Source organism: Gambusia affinis, linkage group LG11, assembly GCF_019740435.1.
Source record: "Gambusia affinis linkage group LG11, SWU_Gaff_1.0, whole genome shotgun sequence".
NCBI classification, from domain to species: Eukaryota; Metazoa; Chordata; class Actinopteri; order Cyprinodontiformes; family Poeciliidae; genus Gambusia; species Gambusia affinis.
The window spans coordinates 26179034-26202466 of NC_057878.1; the positions used below are offsets into that span (position 1 = coordinate 26179034).

The 23433-nt window shown below is 37.8% G+C and overlaps 2 protein-coding genes across 2 annotated transcripts in view; both read left to right on the top strand.

Moving 5' to 3' along the window:
- The first annotated feature begins 1804 nt into the window (after positions 1 to 1804).
- Positions 1805 to 10269, top strand: arglu1a (arginine and glutamate rich 1a). The gene is made up of 4 exons (XM_044131694.1): positions 1805 to 2375; positions 3719 to 3944; positions 7126 to 7209; positions 8863 to 10269. Exons 1-4 carry the CDS (start codon positions 2044 to 2046, stop codon positions 9025 to 9027), a joined length of 807 nt encoding a protein of 268 aa, XP_043987629.1. The 5' UTR covers positions 1805 to 2043; the 3' UTR covers positions 9028 to 10269.
- Positions 10270 to 13226: 2957 nt separating this feature from the next.
- The window catches only part of efnb2a (ephrin-B2a), a 34983-nt gene continuing 24776 nt past the window's right edge, over positions 13227 to 23433 (top strand). Inside the window, exon 1 of the mRNA XM_044131892.1 lies at positions 13227 to 14119. Coding sequence (XP_043987827.1) covers positions 14007 to 14119 — 113 coding nt within the window. The 5' untranslated portion in view covers positions 13227 to 14006. The remainder of the gene's footprint in view (positions 14120 to 23433) is intronic.

A 23433-nucleotide genomic window follows, 5' to 3' on the forward strand; every position in this document is an offset into this window, starting at 1 on the left:
GTTCTTTGCTTTGTTTCTGAGGAAGTTTGGATTCTGAGCCCTAAAGTTTGACAGAACATGTTCTGCTCTTTAGATCTGCTGGGATGGCAGTGACCTATCTGACAACATTCATGAGGTTTTCTACAATTAAAAGTATTTTTATTCTGCAGAGAAAGCTGCCCACTGAGTCACCCTCCTGAATCAGTGCTTGCTAATATTAGACTCAGCTGAAAAATACGGAATAAAAATCCTTCAGATGATTTCTCATCTGTAGTTTTGAGTGATGTGACCTTTCTGAAGTTGATTCACTGGACTTTTTCATCATGTGTTTTTAAATATAGTAAAAGCGGTTTATTTTGAGCTCAGCCCTCTGGGGAACGTTATCACAATGGCCTCATTTTCCAGAGTGGAGCGGCAAATCTATCCGTGCAGGATTGCGCCATTGTCAGTTTTTGTTTTCTTTTTTCTGACCCGTTCTGTTTGTCGTGCGGTTATCTGATGTTCTGCGCCGCTATATTTACAAGATCAGATTAAAGCGTCGTTTTAGCCTCTGGTAGAGCATGACAACAACAGTTAAAAATGGAGAAGAGAAAAGTTAGATATCGGTCAAGTGGAGATAAGTTCTGAAATTAGTGTCAGACTCTGCTGATCGCTGTCAAAGAAAGCGACAGAGCAGCACATCAGCATTGAAATTACAACTTTAAACTTGCATCATAAATTCACCCCAGTGGTTCGCTTGGTTGGATATATTTTTCTGTCTTTGTTGTTGTTGCATCAAAAACTAATAATTTGCATATAAATGGAAGAAAATTGAATCTTTAATCTTTTAGCAAATTGTGATGGATGACTAAAACGGACTATATTTTTAAGTAATTCCTACAGTAGATCTAGCAAAATGTTTAGAGGCAACTTGAGTCTTAATAAGAATTAACAGACTATTTCTACATTAGTTAAAAAATAAAAACACAAGAATAAAGAGATGCAATAATCACATGAATTTAATTTAGTTTCTGACACCAAAGCATAAATATATGCAAAAAACGTTTGATATTCCAGTAATGTAAAAAACAAAACAAAAAAAAAAAACCACAATTTCCCATTTCCAGTTTGTGTTGTTATATGGTCAGTAGAAACACGTACTGATGTTCATTTATATTTCCTGAATGCATTTGTGTTTAAGATTATTGGAAAATAATATATTTCATCTTTACAATTCATCTTTACAATTAAACATTTTAAAATGTATATTTCTCTCATGATAAACTTGAATGCTTATGATTCAGGTTTAATGCTAGCTAAGGCTACCTTTAGTTTATGTTAATGCTAGTTTTAGGGGGGGCTAAAACTACTTATAGTTTTAGCTTTAGTTTAGCTTCTACTTTAGTTTTTGCTTGCTTTAGTTTCTAATTGAAGCAAGTTAAAAACTGGCTTCGGCAGAAGCTGAAACTAACAAGAGCTGAAGTTTGTGCTAGCAGTCGCCATTAAACCCTGATGATAAACATTCAGATTATTTTATCATAAGAGAAATTAGACTATTTTAATATTTAATTTAAATATTTAATGAAAAATTATGCAACTGTGCATTTTTAACATAATTATTTTTATAGAATTCAAATTCAAAATCAAAAATACATTATTAATCCCAAAGGGAAATTAAATAAAGTTATAATTGTGTAAAATATTACGTCTTCAAACTGAATTGCTATGTCAACAGCAATAACAGTCCTAACTGTAAATTTAGCGTAATCTGAATCAAAAGTCTTCTGTCACTTTTGACAGGTCTGACGGTTGTTCAGTTCGTGAAACTGACAGGACATTCCGAAGGTTGACGGAAAATGCCGAGAACCGCAGTGCCTGCTGGGAACAACAAACTCGACAAGCGCCATCTTGCCTTGTAACGATTTAGGAGGGCGAATTAAGGAGCTGTTTAAATGCTTTTTTAAAGTAGATAGAGTTGTTTCAGTTGTTTGCATTGGTCGTTTATTGTAAGTCCAGAGTTAGAAGAGCAGCAGTTGGAGTGGAGTCTGCATTGTGGTTCACATTACAGCCGTAAGACTGGTCATCATGGGCCGCTCACGCAGCCGAAGCACGTCTCGGTCTAAACACTCAAAAAGCAGCAAGCACAGCAAGAAACGGAGCCGGTCTCGGTCCCGGTCCAGAGACAGGGAGCGGTCCAAGAAACGATCCAAGTCCCGGGAGTCTAAGAGAAACCGGCGCAGAGAGTCTCGCTCCCGATCCCGGTCCACCACAGCCTCGTCCCGCAGAGAGCGAGCAGCCTCTCCCCCGGAGAGGATCGACATCTTCGGCAGGACTCTGAGTAAAAGGACCGCTCTGGATGAGAAGCAGAGGAAGGAAGAGGAGGAGAGAAAGGCAGAGATGGAGAGACAGAGGAAAATGTGGGTATAATAATTGAAATCTGGCTGGGGTGATGTTGCATAACCTGCTGCTCCTATGTGTGCATGCTAAGCTAACGGCTAGGTAAACTGCATTCATTTTAACGGACTGGAGCTGAGATGCTAACCACCAATGTTAACGGCTGCCACTGGAGCTGTTAGTAAATGTCAAACCTCATAAATCATATCCGCAAACCTTTTGATTGAGTAAAACTACGGATTTTAGACAAACGTATGAATTTGCTGCCTAAGGAAATTCATTTAATTTGAATGTTTTAAATAGTCTTCAGATTATATTTGCATTAATTTGAAAGACTTTGAAATCCTAGCATTTGAGAGATAAATATACATAAAAATTGTGAAATACTTTACCCAAATCTAGTTTTGTTTTGTCAAAGAAGTTAATATTAGCTTCGTTATTTTATATGACTATATAACTTTGAATAAATATACTTAGATTGTCAGTTTGTGCCATAATAGGATTTTTAGGGTTTAAAAAGTGATTTCAATGCTAAAGGGGAATTCAGAATAAGAAAAAAAAACATTAATAAAGATAATTTTGAATAAATAAAACAAATTTTCTGCAGGTTTACATGTAGAATCGGGGGTTTTCCAGCTCGAGTCTTTGAGACTCATTTCCCTGTAACTTTTGCATGCATCCCTGCTGCAGGCTGAAGTAACAAGATAAAGACTCTGTAACTTGTGATTCAGGTATGTTGAAACAAGAAAGCATCCAAACGTTGCAGGACATTCTAGTGAGCCCTGATTTAAAGGTTGCGGGACGGTTGCTTTGTAAATAAAGTTTCCAGAGAAAAGTAAACCAAACCAAATAAAATCTAAATATGTCTCGATAAATATCTGAAAACGGAGAAAGTCTGAATCACAGACTTTCTCTGTCTGAGACTTTCTCCACCGCTGGTGGGTGTGAAGCAACTTCATAAAAAAGGAAACTGTAAATATTATTGATATTTATTTTAGTTTTACACAAAGGTGGGAAAAGTACTCAAAAATTGTTATGGAGTAATTGATGTAATGTACTTTATGTTAAGTTAGGAATGAGGCGAGAGCTAGTTCTAAACTTGTGGCTTGTTTATTGTTGTCATAGCAACTCCATAGCAACTGCCTGCCAAGATGGAGGTCAGTTGCAAAGTTCATGGAAGTGTGACGTCACATGAGAGTTATGTATATACTTTCCTTTTGTTGGTTTCGAAGCCGTGGTTCAGTTATGCTTTGCCTCCCAAGATGGCGCGGGTCAGACTAGTTGGAACCGCGACTTGACAACAGGAAAGTGTCTTTGCTGTCGGCCAGTTGGAGCTAACCTCTTCTTTTCCCGCCTCTTCCTCCAGCCGCCAGCAGGAGATCGAGGAGAAGCTGATCGAGGAGGAGACGGCCCGGCGCGTGGAGGAGCTGGTGGCTAAGCGGGTGGAGGAGGAGCTGGAGAAGCGGAAGGACGAGATAGAGCGGGAGGTGCTGCGGCGCGTGGAGGAGGCCAAGCGCATCATGGAGCGGCAGCTGCTGGAGGAGCTGGAGCGGCAGCGGCAGGCCGAGCTGGCGGCGCAGAAGGCCAGAGAGGTAACGCTCGGTCGTTTGGGATGCACCCCCGTCTCTTTCTGCCTCCACCCACCGTCCTCCGCTTTCAGCCCCCAACAAATTATTGGAGTTTTGCTGCTTTCAAACACACAGGATGAGGGAGGAACACAAGCAGCAGAGGTTTCTCTTTGCAGCTGACATTAAAACAGCAGCAAGTTAAAAACTGTAGAGTAAGAAGAAAAACATTCTCTCTGATTTCCAGCTGAAGGTGAAAATATCCACACAAATGACACATTTTTATTAGCAAAACTGATTATTAAAAACATGATTATATGAAACTTTAACCTCAATCTAACCAAGATCCTGTTGCTATTTAACTGCAGAAGTTAAATAGCAACCTCTGTTGCAACAGTTATGTTACAATAATAATGCAGATTATTTCTAGTAGGTTTGAGTGTTTCTGCATCTTCGTTAAGATATTAAATTATAGTTTTGTTTGTTAGTCATATTTACTCAGTAAAAACTTGTTCCCAGTTTAGCTAAATTAATTTTTGTTTCATTAATCACACCAACAAACATATCCATGCAAAGCTCAGACATGATTTAAATCAGATTATTTTTAATTTTTATTTGCAGCAGCAAACCCGATGAAGGGTTAATTTTTTTAATTCTCTGAATAATTAAGTGTAAAGGACGTCCAGTAATACTGTTGATAATGTTTCCAGAACCTCTCAGGAATGATAATTTTACCCCAAAATAACATTTTAATAATCTTCTGTCACCACAGTGTTGCTCTCTGGTCATTTGCTACAATTTTTATACTTTTTTTTTTTCTTACTGGAATCACAAGTAGGAGTTGAGATTAACTTGATTTGTTTGGTCAGCCTTTTTGACAGTCTAAACATAATGATTTGTGCTCCTCCTTTACTTTCTACACCATGACTAGCTGAACATGTCGGCCCAAATAAGTTGTGATTTTTGTATTTAAAAAATTAATAATTAATTCAATAATTGTAAACATTTTCCTTATTTTAAACATTATCAGAAGTCAAGGTGGTTGAGGTGAACGAAACGTCTGGATTGAAGAAAACTGCCTCAACGTTTCATTGTCATTAAACTTGAGATATCTGTTGAAACAAATGTGATCGGCTTCTAATCTCTTTACTATAGTAGAGCTAAACACGATTAGCTCTACTATAGAAACTAAAACACCAAGACACTTAACAACGTTAGCAGAATCCAACACCATTGGCTTGAGCAAACTGCAGGAGCAAGAGCTTCACACAACATGATTAGCAGGAGCCAGCAGAATTAGCTGTAGCTAGAAAAAGTAGTAGGAGCTAAAACAATTAGCAGGAGCCAAAAACATTAGTTGGAGCTAATAACATTAGCTGGAGCTAGCACAATTACCAGGAGCTAAAGCCACTAGCTGGAGCTAATGCTGAATAAGAACAAATTGGAAGATAATTAAATGATGTTTAAAGAAAATTTCTTTGTAGCACATCATCCTGATATATTTGAGAAAATATTTTTATCCTGCTGTTTTCCATAAACTTTTTAGATAAAAACTTGAGTTTGAAGCTAAAGTTTGCCTCTGATTGGAGCTTTCTATTCGGGAAATAGCTAACAGTCGATTCCACTTAATGTTTTGCTACCAGGATCATCTTTAATAAGTTCTACTTTACAAACTAAAACACCAAGACACTTCCGACCTGTTCCAGATTATTCTGCACTTTGTCTTCTGGCGTTCTGCTTAGCTACTTTTAGCTATTTTCAGAATTGGAAGCTAACTTTAGCTTTGTGTTAGCATTTTCAAACACTGTTTCAACGAGCTTCGGTTCAAATCAACAGACCTGAACGTTACTCAATGGACAGAAACGTAGCTCCTAGCATATGTTGACAACCTAGGCAGCTTTGCAGTGAAAACATGTTTTATTTGAATTTATAAAAGCTAAACAGCCTACTGTTTTGATTTTACCTCTGAAAGAAAGTTTATTGTTGCACCTAATTGCGGGAAAAGTGTCGATCTTTGTAGTTTTTCTTTTGCTTTGCAAAGACGCTCTTTGTTCCATTATTTAGATGCCAACAATAATAAAACGAGGGGTTGTAATAATTCAGTATAAAAGGTTCCTCCTCCTTTCTCTCTTCCCGTTCTGTCTCTACTTGGTTTCCTCATCAGAACAGTTCAGGAAAACCCGACCGGAACGGTGTGGGGAAATGTTCATCCCATCTAACTCACGGACGGTTTATCCCTTCAGGTTCTCGGCGGCTATCTGATGGTTTTATCTGATAATATGAATTAATATCTTTCTGACTGGTTATTTCCCACAGTTTGATGTTTCTTTTGGTTTCTTTTGTACCATAACTTGCTTCTCCCATAGGGCGGCTGCTCGGTGTCATTTTGTTGATGTGTTTTATTTCTATTTATTTATTTTTTTTATTATTTTTTGTTGTTGTTTTTCGGACACACACCTCACCACCTTCCTAACTAGCTCTTGACCCGAGCTGGCGCTGCAGCCTTTCAGCTCACCTGTGACTTGTGTCCTGTTACTGTAAGTGTGCCGTGGTCGGGTCCTCCTCGAACACACACACACACACACACACCTTGTGCAGCAGCTCTCTACAGAGACAACAAAAAGCCCCACAGAGAGAGCGCTAAAGCAGATTTGACTTATAAAGAGGAGAGCGCCATATTCGACCCCAGGAGCGCCTCTCTGTCTCTGCAGGGGCCGCGGTCCGGACGGGACAGTAAATATTCAGCCGTTTATTGCCGAATGCGTTCACCAGTTGTGTAGGTACACAGGCAAGGAAAATGCGTAGGTATACGTTCATTGGTGAGCCAAAACTCTTCCCTCCTTCTTCTTTTTCTCTCTTTCATTTGATGATGTTAAAAGCAGCAGATGTATTTTTCTCTAGTCTATGTTTCTGTCCTCTGAATGTGATGAATGTGTTTGTGTTTTTTGTTTTTTTTTTTACTTTAAAATAACAGAGTAGGTGTGAATTAGGCATTTTAATTCTTCCAGGAAGAGATTTGAAGTAGTCGAGGGAGGCGTTCACGTCTCCGCTCAGTTTCTTTATGTTCGTAGAAAACAATTCAGGCTGACTGAAGAGACTTTCTGTGGTGGAGTGACTGAATGTGTGTGTGTGTGTGTGTGAGAGAGAGAGTGTGTGTGTGCTTTGTGACTTTTTCATGCGCTAACATGGCACCATGTCACCCATCCAGGAGGAAGAGAAATCCAAGCGGGAGGAGCTGGAAAAAATCCTGGAGGAGAATAACCGCAAGATCGCCGAGGCGCAGGCCAAGCTGGTACGACCCGACCCGGTTCTGAACCCGGTTCTGAACCCGGAATGAAATCTAGTTGCAAAATTATTAATATGTTACTTGAAAATGGACCCAAAACAACAATATTATCGTTTATCGTGATAAGTACTGGCACAATTTATCGCCCAGCAAAACCAAACAAATACAACATGACCAACAACCTCGGAGAAAAAATAAACACAGCGGAAATAAATATCAGTCCAGTTTTATTTACCATATCAGCTATATTATTGAACAAATATATCAAACATTGATTCTTTTAAAGAAACAAAACTCACTGCAGATTCCTTGATGTTTCTGGTGGTTCTGGAACAAACATTTAAAAACCTTGTATCCTTTTCTTCCTTCTTCCCAATCATGCACAGTTTTTTGATGATCTTTTAAAAAATCTCGATGAGTCGTTTGAGTCTGGTTGTAATGTAACAACATGTGGAAAAGCAGTTTTGCTTTGTTTATCTGCAACTGTAGCCAGACAGAACAGTTAATATGGAAATATTCTGCTGAGTTTGATAACATGCTGCCTCCTTACTGTGGCTCAAATTACAGTGATCCACTCATTGTTCTTTATATTTTCATTTCAATAACCCAGACTTTTGCTTTTCTTTTTAAATTAATTTCAATCCATAATTATTTAGACTACTTTATTTCTCCTTTGTTCCTTTCCTCATGTAGTTATTCCCACTCTGACACTTTCTAATGGATCCAAACTTCTTTTTGTTGTTTTTGTTTTCAATCCACTAATGTACCAAACATTGGTTGCAGTGATTGGTCAGAAAAGAAGGAAATACAGAAAGCATTGTGGTGAAAAGTTCCAATATTTGTTGGAAATTTCAAATCCACACAAATTAAAATAGTTGCAATTGCAGCTTCCTTGAGGGATTGTTTACCAGCTCACGCTACGTCTGGTACAAAGCACCTTATTATTATGAAAAATGGGAATTTTGTATGTTTTTAAGCTTCCATTTTGAGTTTCTACTGCTTTAAAAAAAAAAAACACCCCTCTGCTTTTTGGTGACCAGTTAATGTTTTTTTGGTGTCTGGAAAATGAGTCGCTTCAAATGAGACTGGGATGAGAAATGAGAAGACACTGACCCCTCACCTACTAACCTCAGCAGAATACAGCCCGTTACCTAGCAACTCCAGCAGAATTCCACCTGTTACCTAGCAACCAAAGCTGAGTTCCAGCACGTTTGGAAATTTATAAGTTAGTTTCGTTTTATTTCAAGAGTAATACAATATTTGCACTAGAAACTAAACAAAAATATTTGGTAAAATGAATCAATTTGTATGATTTGAAGTTTTTCTCTTTTCTCTCTGATGATTTCAACTAGGCCCTTTTTTTCAAAGGACAATTTTACTTACAAAGACTTTATGATTTATTTTATTGGTGGTTTTGCTTGTTTATTTTGGATATTTTAAATATCTGCCAGTTCCAATTTTAAGTATTTCTTAGAATTTAAAATTTATTGATCTTTAACAATGTGCTTTTGCATTATTGCTACCATTATATCACCTGAAAATGATCCCAAAAACAAAGATATTATTGTTTGTTGCGGTAACTTCTGGGACAGAGTTTGTTACGGGCCTGTTTCTGTTTGTGTCCTGGTTCTGCTCTGACCCGGGTCGTCTCGCCCGCAGGCCGAGGAGCAGCTACGGATCGTGGAGGAGCAGAGAAAGATCCACGAGGAGCGCATGAAGCTGGAGCAGGACCGGCAGCGGCAGCAGAAAGAGGAGCAGAAAATCATCCTGGGGAAGGGAAAGTCCAGACCCAAGCTGTCCTTCTCCCTGAAGGCGGCCGAATGACACTCCGCTGCCCCGCCTTCGTCCTGCACCGCCCCCTCATCCTCATCCTCATGGTTCAGCCCCGCTCCGTGTCGTCCGCTGTGGATTTGCTCGCTTCATTTTGGAAGTGCTAAAGGAAAGGTCGGGAGGATGCTCCTTCATCACCGCCCCTAAAAACAAACAAAAAACAAACAAACAGACCGACAGAACGAACTCCTCCTGTTTGCTTTTATTTTCTCTCTTTTAGGGACCTGGAAGTTTTCATGTAGTCTGGGAGTCTTATGTGTAACAAGCGGTAGTCCTGCTAGGGGAAAGTCACCGGCAGCTCGGGTGGCTGTCGCTCCGTTTTTGGTAACACTTGATTTGAAGCAGTGTTCATAAGACTGACATGACCTGTTATGAACCTCAAGGAACGGGAATAAATGTTTGACTTTTCTCATAAAAGATCACTCAGTAAATAAAACATTTAGAATGCAAAGTTGCATTAAAAGTGTCAACTTTGCTATGTTTGGTAAATACTGATACTTTTAAAGTAGATTTTCTTTTAAAGGTGCATTGAAAGTGTCATTATTTACAAAATGACAGTTCATAACAGCGGTTATAAACATTTATTTGGACTCCTTCACGTTCATGGCAGTTGTCATGTCAGTCTTATGCACAGCACTTCAAATAAAGTGTTGATTTTCTTTTCTAATTTTAAGAACAATAAATAAAAAAGCACAGAAAGCTTCCCATCCGGCTGACCCGCTCCGTGTCTTCCACCCCTCCTGAAACATTTCTCCCCGCCACGTGAAAACAATCTGGTTCTGCAGGCGAACCGGGCCTCAGCTACCCGACCTGCTGGTGATCGATCCGACAGGAAACGGAGGACAGAAGCCATTTCCTGTTCCGTGTAACCCTTTTAAAACCGTCTTATGAAAAAGCGATAGAGCTCAGAAAACACGGGGAGGAAAGAAAAACACTATGGTTTGTTTTCCGACAAAATTCCCCCCACGTCTGCGAACTGTTATGTTGTAGTAAATTAACTTGGCGAAGCCGCCGCTGAGTCGTAGAGGAGACACGAGTTCAGGTAAGACGAGGTCAGAGTGAGAATGCAGGTGTGTGTGTGTGTGTGTGAGTGTGTGTGTGTTTGGGTGATTTATTTGACCTCAGGTGGGTATAATAACTTTATTCTGTGGAATCTTAATTTTGTCATGTGAGTTTTTCCCCCTTAAATTGTCAAAGGACTGAACAGATGAATAAATCCATTGAATGCCAACAGAAGCTGAAGGTCTCATCATTATTTCACCAGTAGAGTCGGCAGATTTCAGCTGCTGATACCAGTAAAACCATTAATGAACCAGAATGTGTTTCACGTCTGGTTTTTCAGACAGCGGTGGGTCAGTTTATGCAGAATAATCCCAATAAAACTGCTTCTGTATATTTACTCCAGGTTGATTGAAATCTTGAAATTTAATTACTTTTTTTATTGTTTATCGACTCTACTTAATAATTTTAATTTGCTCTCAAATTATATTTTGCACTTTATTTAGGAAAAATGCATAGAAATTTGACTAAAATATACTATACAATACTAAAATATCGATACAAAGTCGATATCAGTATCAGATTTGTAATATTTCTGATCTATACTTTAGTTTCAGATTCTATCTTGAAATGTTACTTTATTTTTGTATCATTTATTAAAAAATGTTATTTGCTCATGTTTATTTTAACAAAATGCACTCAATTCATGTTAATATGTTAAATATATTCTAGATATTTATAATTTTTGTACAAATAGTTTGTGAACAATCAAATTCAAGCCTTGTGTTGAGCTGAAACTTTGACTAGGCTAAAAGCAGCAAATTTTCTTAAATCTGACGGACTTGAGAATTTTTTTTTCTTTATTATAGAAGAGGTTTTGAACAAACTTTTTGGCCGCAATTTAGCTCCATACTCCATCTTTAGCCGGGGGTTCCTCGACACGCGGCCCGGATCGGTGCGCTTCACCCCGGCTTGTGTTCTCCGCAGTGCCCCGCTGCTGCCTACCTTCCTCCATAACTGGTTTTATTCTTTAAAAATATTTTTAATCTGAGCTTTAAGTCTGTAGTTGGTATATTAACCTAATCAATTAGATAATAGTTAAACATATTGTGGTTTTTATTCAGTAATATAAACTCCAAAAGAACTTCCTGAAGCTTTTGGTGTCTAATTTCCCTAAAACACTTTCCAATTGAATTAGAGCAACTCAATCAGCATCCAATCAGCGGTTGCTCGTTGCGACAGGATCCGTTGGTCTCCTTATCAAGCTGCTGCTTCATGGAGGTGAAGATCGGCTCGACCAGCAGCCTCAATCCACAGCAAAACTCCGAAAACTGATGAAATTAAGTCTCAGAGGAGTGTCAGCAGTTCACACGTTTGAATCCACAGCTGGCAGAAGCGTGAGTGGGTGAGAGTCCGTTCAATTAGCGGCTGGTCGCGAACAGGAGGTGTGAAGACCTTAAAACAATGTTTTCATAGGGAATTACACTGTAAAACAGCATGTTAGGGCGTTTTGAATATAAATAACCGAAATGGTGGCAATATAATGTAGAATAGTAATCAGTAACTGGGTTTTCGTTGACCAAATTGAGAAATTTGACATTATGAAAACTAACGCACCTAATAGAACAACGGCGATTTCAAAATAAAAATGTTTTTGGGTGAGCTGTTTGTTTTCAGACACAGAAAGTGGTTAATTTTACAAAACTAAAATAGAAACTTTTGCATCGCCTGAGTCACATGATCAACAACCGGATGTTACTCCTGTCGCAAACCACGAAGAAGAAAAGGACAGGAAGTGGTAGGAGGATGATGGTGTTGCATGTGTTTTAATGACTTATCTCATGAAGAAACGTGTTCACATGGGGGGATTTTAATTGTTTCTTGTTTAATGAAAACCCTGCAGTTTCGAAATAGTTTTTTCCCTTAATTTCTCCTTGAAAAAATTTATTCAAATTGAATTAAGTATTATTGCTTTACTCATGTTTTTAATACAAGAAAATGATTTTAAAAAACGTTTTTCAACAATATGAAAACATGAATTTCCTACAAAAAATTTAAGCCCAGAAGTTGTGATGTATGTAGTTATTTCTCACCTTTTGCTGTCAATAATAAACTTATTTCTATCTCGATTTAAACTTGAATAATTTCTGCTGTAAAATACAGATTCATATTTAATCAAAAATTTTATAAATCTATTTATGGTAATTGAATTTTTTAGAAACAGCTTTTGCTATTGTTATTACTGCAGCCTTCATGGAGGAAAATTTAATTGTTGGTTGAATTTAAGTTGTTTTGTAAGTATATTTACACATTTAAAACAACATATCTGCTTTAGGATATAGATTCAATTCAACCTGAATGAATTGTATCCTAAATGTTACTCAAATTGTAATGTTTCATTTGTAAGTTAAAATATTTGAATAAAAATATGACAAAATAATTAAATAAATCTCAGTTGTCAGGATTTTTGCAGCTTCTACACAAAGTGATAATAAAGTCTGATTTGGTCTAAAATAATCTGATAACTTTCATTTTTCTTCAAATAATAAACTTATTTATGTCTGAATTTAAATCTGAATCATTTCTGCTGCAAAATAATGACTTATAAAACTAAATAAAAACATTAACGTTAATAAATGTTTTGTCTTATGGATGAAGCTGCAGCCTGCAAGGTGGAATAACAAAATAAAAAGTTTAAAAATAGAAAAAAACACTTTGAAGCTGCATGTGTTCTTATGATTTCATCTTTACTTTAATTATTTGATGAGTTATAATTTGACTTTTGATTATAAAAATGTAATTTTCTCTGTTTTTCCCTGATAGTTTTGCCGCTAGTGGGCGCTGTTGGCTTTCAAATGAACTTGACGCGGATGAACCGGCTGCACGCGGTCGGTTCGGATGAGGAGTTCGGTTCTTTAGGAATTCTGCAGGAATCCAGAGATTGGAAAATGAAAATGACCCGGATGTGTTCTACTTCCCTCACCTGTGCAGGTATTACACTTGACTTCCTTCCATCTCTCTTTCTTTCTCTTTATCTCTCTTTTTAATATTTATTATTGTTATTATTATTGATTAAAACAATTGTTTGGTGACGCGTCGCGTCAATAAAATGGTTTACAGTGTCACTCAGCAGCCGCCCGTTGACATTACCAGGGCTCGGCTGTAATTTCTCACCCCGCCGAACCAGTTGCCGCCTCTGATTGACGGATCCGCTTCTTTTTAACTTCCACCAATCAGCGGCGGCGGTGGGCGGGGCCTGATCGGGAGCAGCTCCGCCAAATATTCCCAGTCTGCGTCTCTCTCAGTTACTTCCCAGCCCGGCTTGAGAGCAGCAGCCGATCAGGCGACATCCTCCCTACGTGCGGGTCGCTGTGCGGTGCGGTGCGGGAGGACGGATCTGCGGGACTCTAATTCTCCGCCTGCGCGCTCGGCTTTCTTTCTTTTCTGTCCTTCTTTCCTCACTTTGGGAGTTTTATTTTCTTTCTTTTTGGACCTGTTTAGAATGAGAACCTCCATCCCAGCTCCTTTGGTTTCTCTCATCCACACATCCGCTCATTTTGTTCATTTCGACCATCCGACCTCATTGTTCCATTTTTGTGCTGCTGTCACCCACAGTTTGTCGCCCTCCACCTCCACCTCCAGCTCCAGCTGAACGCGGAATACCTCAGCCTGCTGCTGTTGGATGTTGGCTCTTTTTACGCAGAGGGATTTCTATTTTCTCTGAAGGATGATGGATCTCTAACGCGCTGCGCCCTGAATGAACCAACCGTGCGCTCTTCTTTTTTCTCAGTTTTTTTTGTGGAGATGCTCTGATCGGAGCTTGTTGGGTCCGAATGCGCTGGATCGGGATATAATCTGAAGATCTTTTTGTTTTTCTGTTGTTGTTGTTTTGTTTTCTGCCTGGACACACACGGCTGTTCCCCCTCTGAGACGGAGTGTGCACCGCATCCATCCCGGAGGCGCGCGGACTCACCATGGGGGACTCGATGTGGAGATATTATTTTGGAGTTTTCTTCCTCGCCTTCGAACTGGACTTGTGTCGGCCGCTCATTCTGGAGTCCATCTACTGGAACACGACCAACACCAAGTAAGTGCAGCGAAATGCGCACTCATCTTTGCACAAAAAATAATTAAAAAAAATTAACTGCAACATTTATTGCCGATTTTTCCCCCCTTTTTCTCCACCAAATCCGACGTTTATTTTTATTTTTTATTTCTCAAAAAGAAAAAAAAAAAGAAAAAAAATCCACTCCTCTAAAGCATTTTACTAAAATAGTGCATTCTGGTTGAATAAAGCTGCAATCCCGACCGTCAGTGTGCGCACATTCAGCAGGGGAATATTTACGCGCAGAGAGCGGAGACGGAGCTCGATGTGCGGAGAAATGACGCGCACTTTGCGCTGCGCACTGCAGGGTGAATACATCAAATGTCGCAGCCAGAAATATAAAAAATACATACAATTTCTTAAAAATATTTCCAACTTTAGGAATGTGAATGTATTGTGTAGGAGCGTAAAGAGAACGGGGCATGTTTCTGACTGGTAGTTGAGCTCCAGCGGGCCTCTGTGAGTGTGTGTGTGTGTGTGTGTGTGTGTGTCGAAATGTTTTCTCAGAACAATAAGACGGATTTCAGAGTAATTTCTGCTGGAAATGTGGCCGCAGAGATAAAGCTTTAAACAGGCCGCTGCGCTAAGTCCCGTCTCTGCGCATAAAAGTTCAACTTGGACTCTTTTTCTGCGTAACTTCAGGAACAAATACGGTGTTTTCTCCCCCCTGCCGTCAGAAATAAACGCTTTAAGTCCTCCAGTGATGCCAGAAGAGATGTCTTTCTTGTCTTTCTTTTCTGATTTTGCTGCTGTGTGCCGCTGCTCTCTGCCGGCGGGGGCGGAGTGGGTCCCGTCTTTGTGTCCGTTTAGTCACGGCCAAAACTCCAAACTCCGAACTGCGCCTCCCTGACGGCGAGATGGACTCAGTGGCGCAAAGTGACACGCATTTTAAGCTCCAGATTGCGCCTTTACGAGCTAGTTTTGGTCCAAATCCGCGAGTTAGAGTTGGTGAAGGTTTGAGTGTCTTTATGTGGTGACTGAACACGGATTGGTTTTAAACTGAGCTGAAAACTGCGAGTTTTCTCTCAGCAAACTGTATTTTTTATTATTAATATGTGAACCAGTGAGTTTAATTTCCATTCAAACTCACTTATTTGCAAAATCAGACGAATTAAATAAAATTACACAGCAAATTTGCCAAATTGGACTCTTCTGGAATTATTTTAACACTTAAAAATGTGAAAACGACTCAGTGTTTTGCTAAAATTACTCTAATATAGGTCAGTTATCTGAAAATTGACTCGACTGAAATTCAGCTTTGCATGTCAAACTTCCTGGTTGTTTGAAATTAGTAGAAAAAGATTAATATCCGATACAGAAACAGCAAAATAACCATTTTAACACCATAACTGGCAGATTTTTATAAGGTTGGTTGATCTAGATTTTAGGGAGGAACATGAGAGGCTAGGATGATGGGAAAGAAAGAGGAAAATTGGCAAAAATTGATCAAATAGTGAAAGAAGAAGCTTTTATAACCAAACCTGGAGCTGCAGATCAGCTCTCACTTAAGGAAATCAACTGGAAACATGATAATGTGTCCACCGTTGGAGCGTGTGGAGGCCTCAGGGTGGAAGTTTTCTGGACGAGGAGCTCAGAAGTTAAAGTTAAATCTGGATCTTTTGTAATCTGTTTGAGCTCAGTACAAAGTTTCAACTTGTTTTCAGCATCCACAGCACCAGAAACGAGTCACTTCGAATCAGTTTGATTTAATTTTCTCCCTTATATGTTGAAATCTTAAAAATCAGATTTTTCCTACAGTCATCATTAAATGCATCAAATGTACCAACTTCCATAATTTTCAGCCTGTAAATGAAACTCTGTAAAGTCGGATTCCAGATGCAGAAATCGGAATAAATACGTAATTCTTTCATTTTGATGAGTCATAAGATTCGAATTTAAAAACACCTTACTGAGCCCAAAACTCACTTACTTACAGAGTTACTGCAGATAGTGACAGCTGTACCGGAGCTCCTGTAGCAGTCTGTCTTACTGTAAATTGGAAGAAGCCTCTGAGTGAAGACTATATGGCAGATTGCAGTTTTCTGGCCGATCACTTCTCAAAGCCGATTCCGATTTTGGCCAAAACTGATATTTTTTGTCTTAAATGTTGCTAAAACTATCAGGAACGTTGCTGAGTTGACAACATTAAGATGATCACCGTTAACTACAAACTTGCAGACAGTCAAACCTCCAATAAAATCGGCTTCATATTTAAGTTTCGGCGCTGCAAAAACATTGAATCTTATCAAGTATTTTTGGTCTAATTTAGTGCAAACACCTTAATACACTTTGAATAAGACAAAATTTACTTATAAGAAACTTTTTAGCAAAATATGTCAATTTTTTAAGTCAGTAATTCACTGGTAATGACAATATTTCACTTATAACATGAAAAAATGTCATGTTCTAAGTTAATAATCTACTTTTTCATCAGTATTAAGGAATTATAGACCTTAAAAATCCTCCATAACTTAGTGATAAGATTTGATGTTTTTTGCAGTGAGCTGATCTCCCAAAGTTAAGGAGATTTTGGCTGATTTACATTTGCATCCTTAAGTTTTTTTCATCTTTTTTATGTTGATTGTTTTCGGGGGAAAAACAGGAACTTGTGAAAATCAGCTGAACGTAAATCGGTACGGGCCAAAAAACCCAGCAGATCGGTGCATCAGATCGGTTAGCTTTGGGTTTTTAGGGCTCTCTTTGCAAACTTTACATCTCGGTTCCAGCTTAATGTGTGTGTGTGTGTGCGTGTGTGTGTGAGTGTGTGTTTCTCCGTCGATTAAACCTCATTGTTGCTGGCCTTTCTTAAACGAGCCTCATCAGAAAAACAAGAGAGTGACCCCTGCTCACATCACCGCGCCTCCTCCAACCACTAATCCATTTTGTAGCTGGGAGGGAGAAACAAAAGAGAGCCCCGCTTTACACGGGATATGGAAAAGCAGCGCTGCCTCTCCTCCGCTGCAGTTCATTAAGAGATTACAGAGGAGCCCCAAAGGCCCTTTGTGACCGGGCAGCGGCGGGGGCACCTCAGGGGTCCTTTTCTAAACCAAGGATTTTCTTTTTTTAGTTGCATAAAAGTTGTCAGGTTTTTTTTTTCTTTAAAAGAGGAGAATTAATCCAAGACTTTTCGTTTTTAGAGCCCAACTTTGTCTAAAAGAGAAGAAGAAGTTAAACTGGGGAAGAGTTTTTTTGTTTTGTTTCTGCGTCTCTCAGGGGAACGAGGGTAATTATGTCTGGGTCTGGATTACAGGATGAAAGGTAGAGGGGAGTAAAGACCCTGTTTCTCTCTGCAGAGACCTGCATGGATTAACCCTCGCTGCAGCCGCGTTGGTCTGAATCAGTAATGAACTGCTGCAAAAACGCTGCAAAATGCTGCAAAAACGCTGCAAAAATGCTGCAAAGACACAAAATCAAGCCAAGTACCTTTGGTCTCGTTTCATCTTGGCTCACAAAACTAACTTATAAAACTTTTCAGCAAGACAAAGCAGCTTGTTTTAAGTCAATAATTCCTTAGCAGAGATGAAAAAGGCAGATTTTTTTCACTTTTCTCTCATGTTTTCAGTGGAAAACCTGGAACTATTATTTATAATCATATTTATATCAATTTTAAGGAAATATTGACTTTAATCAAACTCCTAAAAGTTACTTGTAAGTTTTGTCTTATTTCAAGTTTGCACAAGAAACATGACCAACAATACTTCCATTGTTCATTAATATTTATGGAAAAGTTCAACTGACAGATTATTTCACTTAGAAGATGGGAAAAATATTTTATCAGAAATGTAACAAATATATATAAATATTTTATCAATATTAAATAACTATTGAGGATTATTGAAAGAAAATGTATTTCAAGTTTGCAGAAGAAACTAGAACAAAAATACTGGGTAAGATTTTGTGTTTTTGCAGTGTGGAATGAAAGAAAGGTCCTATACACTGTAAAAACACAAAATCTAACCTAACACTTATTGTGTAGTTTCTAGAGCAAATATCTTAGTACATTTAAAATAAGACAAAACTAACTCAAGAGTAGCTAGACTCCTGGATCTAGCTGCACAGTAGCTTGTAAGTTAGTTAAAAAAAATGCTTGTTAATATTTTCTGTTTTTGCAGTGTATTTGTGTTTTTCCACCTTTAAAGGAGTTTTTTATGAAAAAACCCTTAAATTACGTCCCTCCAGCACGGCGGGTTGGATGGACGTAAACATGGCGGAAAAGCAGGTGAGCAGGACGAACCGAAAGCCTGAGGAGCTTCATGAAAACGTCACGGGATGTTTTTTACAGCCTGATCCGTGTTAAACCGCTCCGGGCGCTTTGATTCGGGGAATATTTATGGTGGGACTGGGTGAAGAAAAAAAGACGTTTTAGGAAGACTTTAAAGGGCCAAGCGTGCCTTGAAGCCTGTTGGTGGGCGGCGTGTGTGTGTGTGTGTGTGTTGAATGCATTTACAATCATGAGAGGGAATGCTGTAATTTGTTTTCCACTCCTCCCTTCTCTCTCCGTGACCTTTTCTCTGCCTTCCTTGGCTTTTATTGCTCCAGTCTGCAGCTTGCAGCCGTCCTCTCCTGTCCTCTCAGCCTCTCGTCCTTCTGGGACGTTTCAGGCGGACGGGTCGTGCGTTTTTCCAGTTTTTGTTTTTGGCTTTTCTCCTCCTTTGTCAGCGTTTATTGAGTGTTCTCGTTACGCAGCAGTTTGCAGATCAGGACACGGTGTGTGAGCGGAAACATCGTCCCGGTTTGGATTTCAGAAAACAGCAGGAACAAAAAACAAAAAACAAAAACAGGAATAAATACGGAACAACACAGCCAGGATTTTACCGCAAAAGCTCAAAACAATAAACTTTTTCAGAGTAAAATTACATTGTTGTTTAGATTCCTTCAAATATTTTCAATCCGTCTCGTTAGTCTTTAACTCCACTGCAAAAACACAAAATCTTACCAAGTATTTTTGTCTAATTTCTTGTGTAAATATCTTAGGTCACCTAAAATCAATCAAAATTGAACTAAAAGTTGATATAGGAGTTTAAGTGAATAATTCTTGAATATAATTTAAAAAGTAAATAGTTCAACTGGCAGATTATTTAAATTATAACAAGACATTTTTCTATGTTACAAGCACAATAATCTGCAAGTGAATCTAGTAATTTTTAAATTATGTTCAATAATTATTGACTTAAAACAAGATCCTATTTCACTTCTAAGTTACTATTTGTTTTATTTTAAGTGTACTAATATATTTGCACTAAACTAGACCAAAAATACTTGTTAAGATTTAGTGTTTTTTGCAGTGCATTTTAGGTTTACTCGTATTAGAGGAGCAGGAAGTGTGAAACATGGCAGTCGATACTTTGAACTGAATAACTTTTACATTGTTTTTTTATTTTATTTACAAATGTAGCTCAAAATGCTGAAAAAGCAAAGCAGACAGACAATAAATAGACTTACAACAACAATGTTAACACTGCTATTTTGTAGTTTCTTTGTACAAATAACTTACTTCTAAATTAGTTTAATCCTCTTTCAAGATGTTGGCACTAGAAACGAGATCAAAAATACTTGATAAGATTTTGTGTTTTTGCAGTGGACGAAGGTATGTTGCAGAATATTGGAAGAAAAGCAAAAGTACAAAAGCAGGAAAAGCTCATATATCAAGAAAAAGATTCTGCTGCCAACATTTAGGAACCAAAATGAGGAAAACATTTTGAAAATGTTTTCTTTGGCTACAAAAATCTTTTACATGCAATTTCTGTTTCTTATTCTTTCAAATTCTGCGGATACAATTTCACTTACATTTCACATTCTGGTGTCCAGAGATAAAAACCTGAAGATGTGTCATTAATTCATGCTGCCCTACAATCATCATTTTATCAAAACAGTTGATTTTTAGTTCACGTTACACTGCAAAAACACAAAATCTTACAATCTACTTTCTAGTGGAAACATCTTAGTTCACTTCAAATAAGACAAAACTTACTCAAAGTAACTTCAGCAAGATTTGGGAACTTTTTTAAAGTCAATCATTCTTGAATTTATATTTAAAAAACAAAATACTAGTTTCACTGGCAGATTATTTCACTTATAACACTGAAAAACATGTTGTGTTAAAAGTGAAATAATCTGCCAGTTGAACTAGAACTGGGTTGCTAGGCAACGGGCTGGGCTGGGTTGTGGTTGCTAGGTAACGGCTCAGAATAAATGGAATATTCTGCCAGTGAAACAAGAACTTTTTAAAATCAATATTCAATAATTACTTACTTAAACCAGCTCCTGCATTTGGCTGAAAAGTTTCTTCTGAGTTAGTTTCATTTTATTTTAAGTGAACTAATATATTTGCACTAAAATTAGGACAAAATCCTAGGTAGGATTTTATGTTTTTGCAGTGTAAGACAATTTTTTAAAAGGTCCAGCTTCTGGTTTTCTGTTTTTATATAAAATGTGAACTAAAGGATCCATTAAAAGAAGAATCAGTACAATTATTCACTGAAAACCTTTTTCAGACACTAAAAAAGTGAAATATTGTTAAAAACTGGTTCCAAAACTTGGTCACATAATTTTTCCCAACATTTATTTTAAATTCAATAATTTGTAGGCAGGTTTTATGGTAACAGTAGCTCAAATCAAACTGAAGTAAAAAAACTCAATAAATTCACTGTGACTCAGAAAACATGGAGCAAAGTACATTCCTTATCAGTTTAATAAAGTTTAATAAAGACCATAAATCTGTTTAATAAAGAACATTTAATAAAGAACATTTAATAAAGAGCGTAAATCTGTCTGATTTAGGATTTTAAGTCCCACAAATGAACCCAGATTATGACGGGTCTTCCTCCCAGCCTGGTGTCGGAGAACCTGGGAACAAGCAGAAGTCCGGCAGACTGCAAGGGGAAAAATTCACCAGGGCTGATCAAGAACAATGAGCTGCTTTAGATACGATGAGGCTGTGGTCCATTAAAGGCTTTATGTGTAGTAAAAATGTTCTGGGAGTCCGAGTGGAGCCGGCAGGAGAGCGGGAACCCGATCCCCCTCTGAAGCACCTGTTTGGATCGGCTGCAACGTTCTCTGAGAGCTTTTTGGACAACCGGTTAAAAGGGCGTCACGGCGTTGTAATTTACATCGGAGACGGGACGGGTTTGTCCTGGACGGGTTTGTCCTGGACGGGTTTGTCCTGGACGGCTGGAACCTTTCAGAACCAGCTCAACGGCAGAATGCCAGGAAATGAATTATGTTCCTGTAGTTTTTGTTTTCAGGCGTTACGGACGAATAACTTCTGGAAATTCAGTCGGATCAAATTCCTCTAAAAAGTATTTAAATTTGATCCAACAAGCTGCTGATTCAAACTCATCGCTTGTTTTCTGTAAATAAATAATGATAGTGGAATATTTTTGTAATTTGTGTCTCTTTTTGAAAAATATTTGAACAGAAGCTGAAATGATTAATCGTATTAATCGCAATTAATCACTTGATGAAATAATCCTCAACTAATTTAGTAATAGATTAATTGTTAACTGAATAATGGAGACTAAAAAGCTAAAGAAAATGTTGTTATTGCATTTCAGGTAATAAAATGTTTATTTTCCTATTTAATTATTTGTTTATTAACATTTTTATGAATTTCTGATATTGTACAAAAAGGGCTTAAATAGTTAAATAAAATATATCCAGAATGAATCATTTTTTGTCAGATTAATCCATTAATCATCAGAATAATTAGAATAATTTCAGATGTAGTTTTAAGTTATTTTTAAAGTACGTTGGAATTGAATAAAGTTTCACTTATGAACACATGAATGCAATGATGAACCAAATATCACAAAATAAAATGTGTTTTCTATTTGTACGATAATTTTTTGTCATTTTTAAAGGATTTCTTGCACTTATAAGTGTAAACTTGGAGATTTTTCAGATTTTCTGCTCTTTCAGGAGAAGATTTTCACTTCAGAGCCAGAAATCCCTGTGAGCCTCAGAAATGATAGTTGGATTAATGATCAGTTTATCCAGTCTGTCTTATGAACTCCTGTTTTTTGTTTATCTGGCTCTCTGCGGACTCCGAGTTCCAACTTGTTCTGAATGTACGAAACGAGATTTTCAGGTGGTTTTAAAAGCCGCTTTGCAGTTTTTTTCCTCTTTTATTTTTTTACGCTTTCAGCTCTCAGATCTATTTGTTTCAGACAGCAATTATTTCATATTTATCCCACAGACATCCAAACACAGCCTGGAGGTTTTCCCACTCCGGGACGCTTCACATCCTATCACCACCTCCTCATTTCTGCATACCGAGAGGATTTTATTCTTTATTCCCAAACGCACTCAGAATGTCAGCCAGCATAACCTCGCAGCATGAGTTTCTTCTTCTCACCGACTCTGAACATTGTTAGTTATTTAGGTTTGGAAAAAATCAGCAGATATCCAGAAAATTAGAGCATCCAGAAGTATCTAATTCTGTTACTCTTAGTTTGTTTTTAGATAAAATCGAAATAAAAGTTCCTCCTCACAGGCAGGGGGCGACAGCTGCCATTCAGTATCTGTTAAAATCTGTTGTGAAATCCCTTTTCTCGCTGGGTTTGAGGCTGCTGACAGAGGCGACCCTAAGAGGGGGGCAGAAGGGGGCCGTGACCTCCCATGGAAAAATGCTGAGCACTTCACTGGACTGCAGAAAATCATGTTTGTTCAAACTAAAGCAAACAGAGACAGAGTCGTCTTCTTCTGTCTAAACATACACGGAAAAACCCAATAAATAAATACAAAAATAAATACATAATATGATTTTTTTCCTCTGCATTTTTTGTTTTGTTTATTATGACAGATAATAAACAAAACAAAAACCAAATTCACAAAATTACGAGAATATCAAAATATTATGAGAATAAACAACAAAGTCAAAATAAGAGAATAGTCATAGTATTATGACTTCATAGTTATAATACCGACTTCATAAAGTGACAGTAGTATGACTAGTAATACTACAACTTTGAAGTCAACAGTAAAAAAAAGTCAGAGATTAAGCTCAGAATTTAAAAAAAAAATAGAAATTTCTGATTTGGAAAATGAATTCATTTGCTAGAAACCTTCTAGAAAATTTTCCACTTTTTAAACTCAGAAATGTTCTTGTTTTTTCTACAAAATTTCTGCAGTTAATCTAAAAATGCAGGATTTTTTTCTTGCAAATTTTTCACTTTTGAGACACTGAGTTTTTTTCTACAAAATTGTCGACTTTTGGAGCTCAGAAATCTCCTTCACTTCTCTAGACAATTTCTGAGACTAAAATTTCTAAGTTTTATTTTCCAGCAAATTTTGACCTT

What these genes read in the sequence shown, in the direction of transcription:
- arglu1a (XM_044131694.1), top strand. Translation starts at nt 2,044, where the DNA reads ATGGGCCGCTCACGCAGCCGAAGCACGTCTCGGTCTAAACACTCAAAA. An exon ending in ATGGAGAGACAGAGGAAAAT is followed by an intron (nt 2,376 to 3,718) that starts GTGGGTATAATA and finishes CTCTTCCTCCAG; the next exon opens with CCGCCAGCAGGAGATCGAGG. An exon ending in CGGCGCAGAAGGCCAGAGAG is followed by an intron (nt 3,945 to 7,125) that starts GTAACGCTCGGT and finishes TCACCCATCCAG; the next exon opens with GAGGAAGAGAAATCCAAGCG.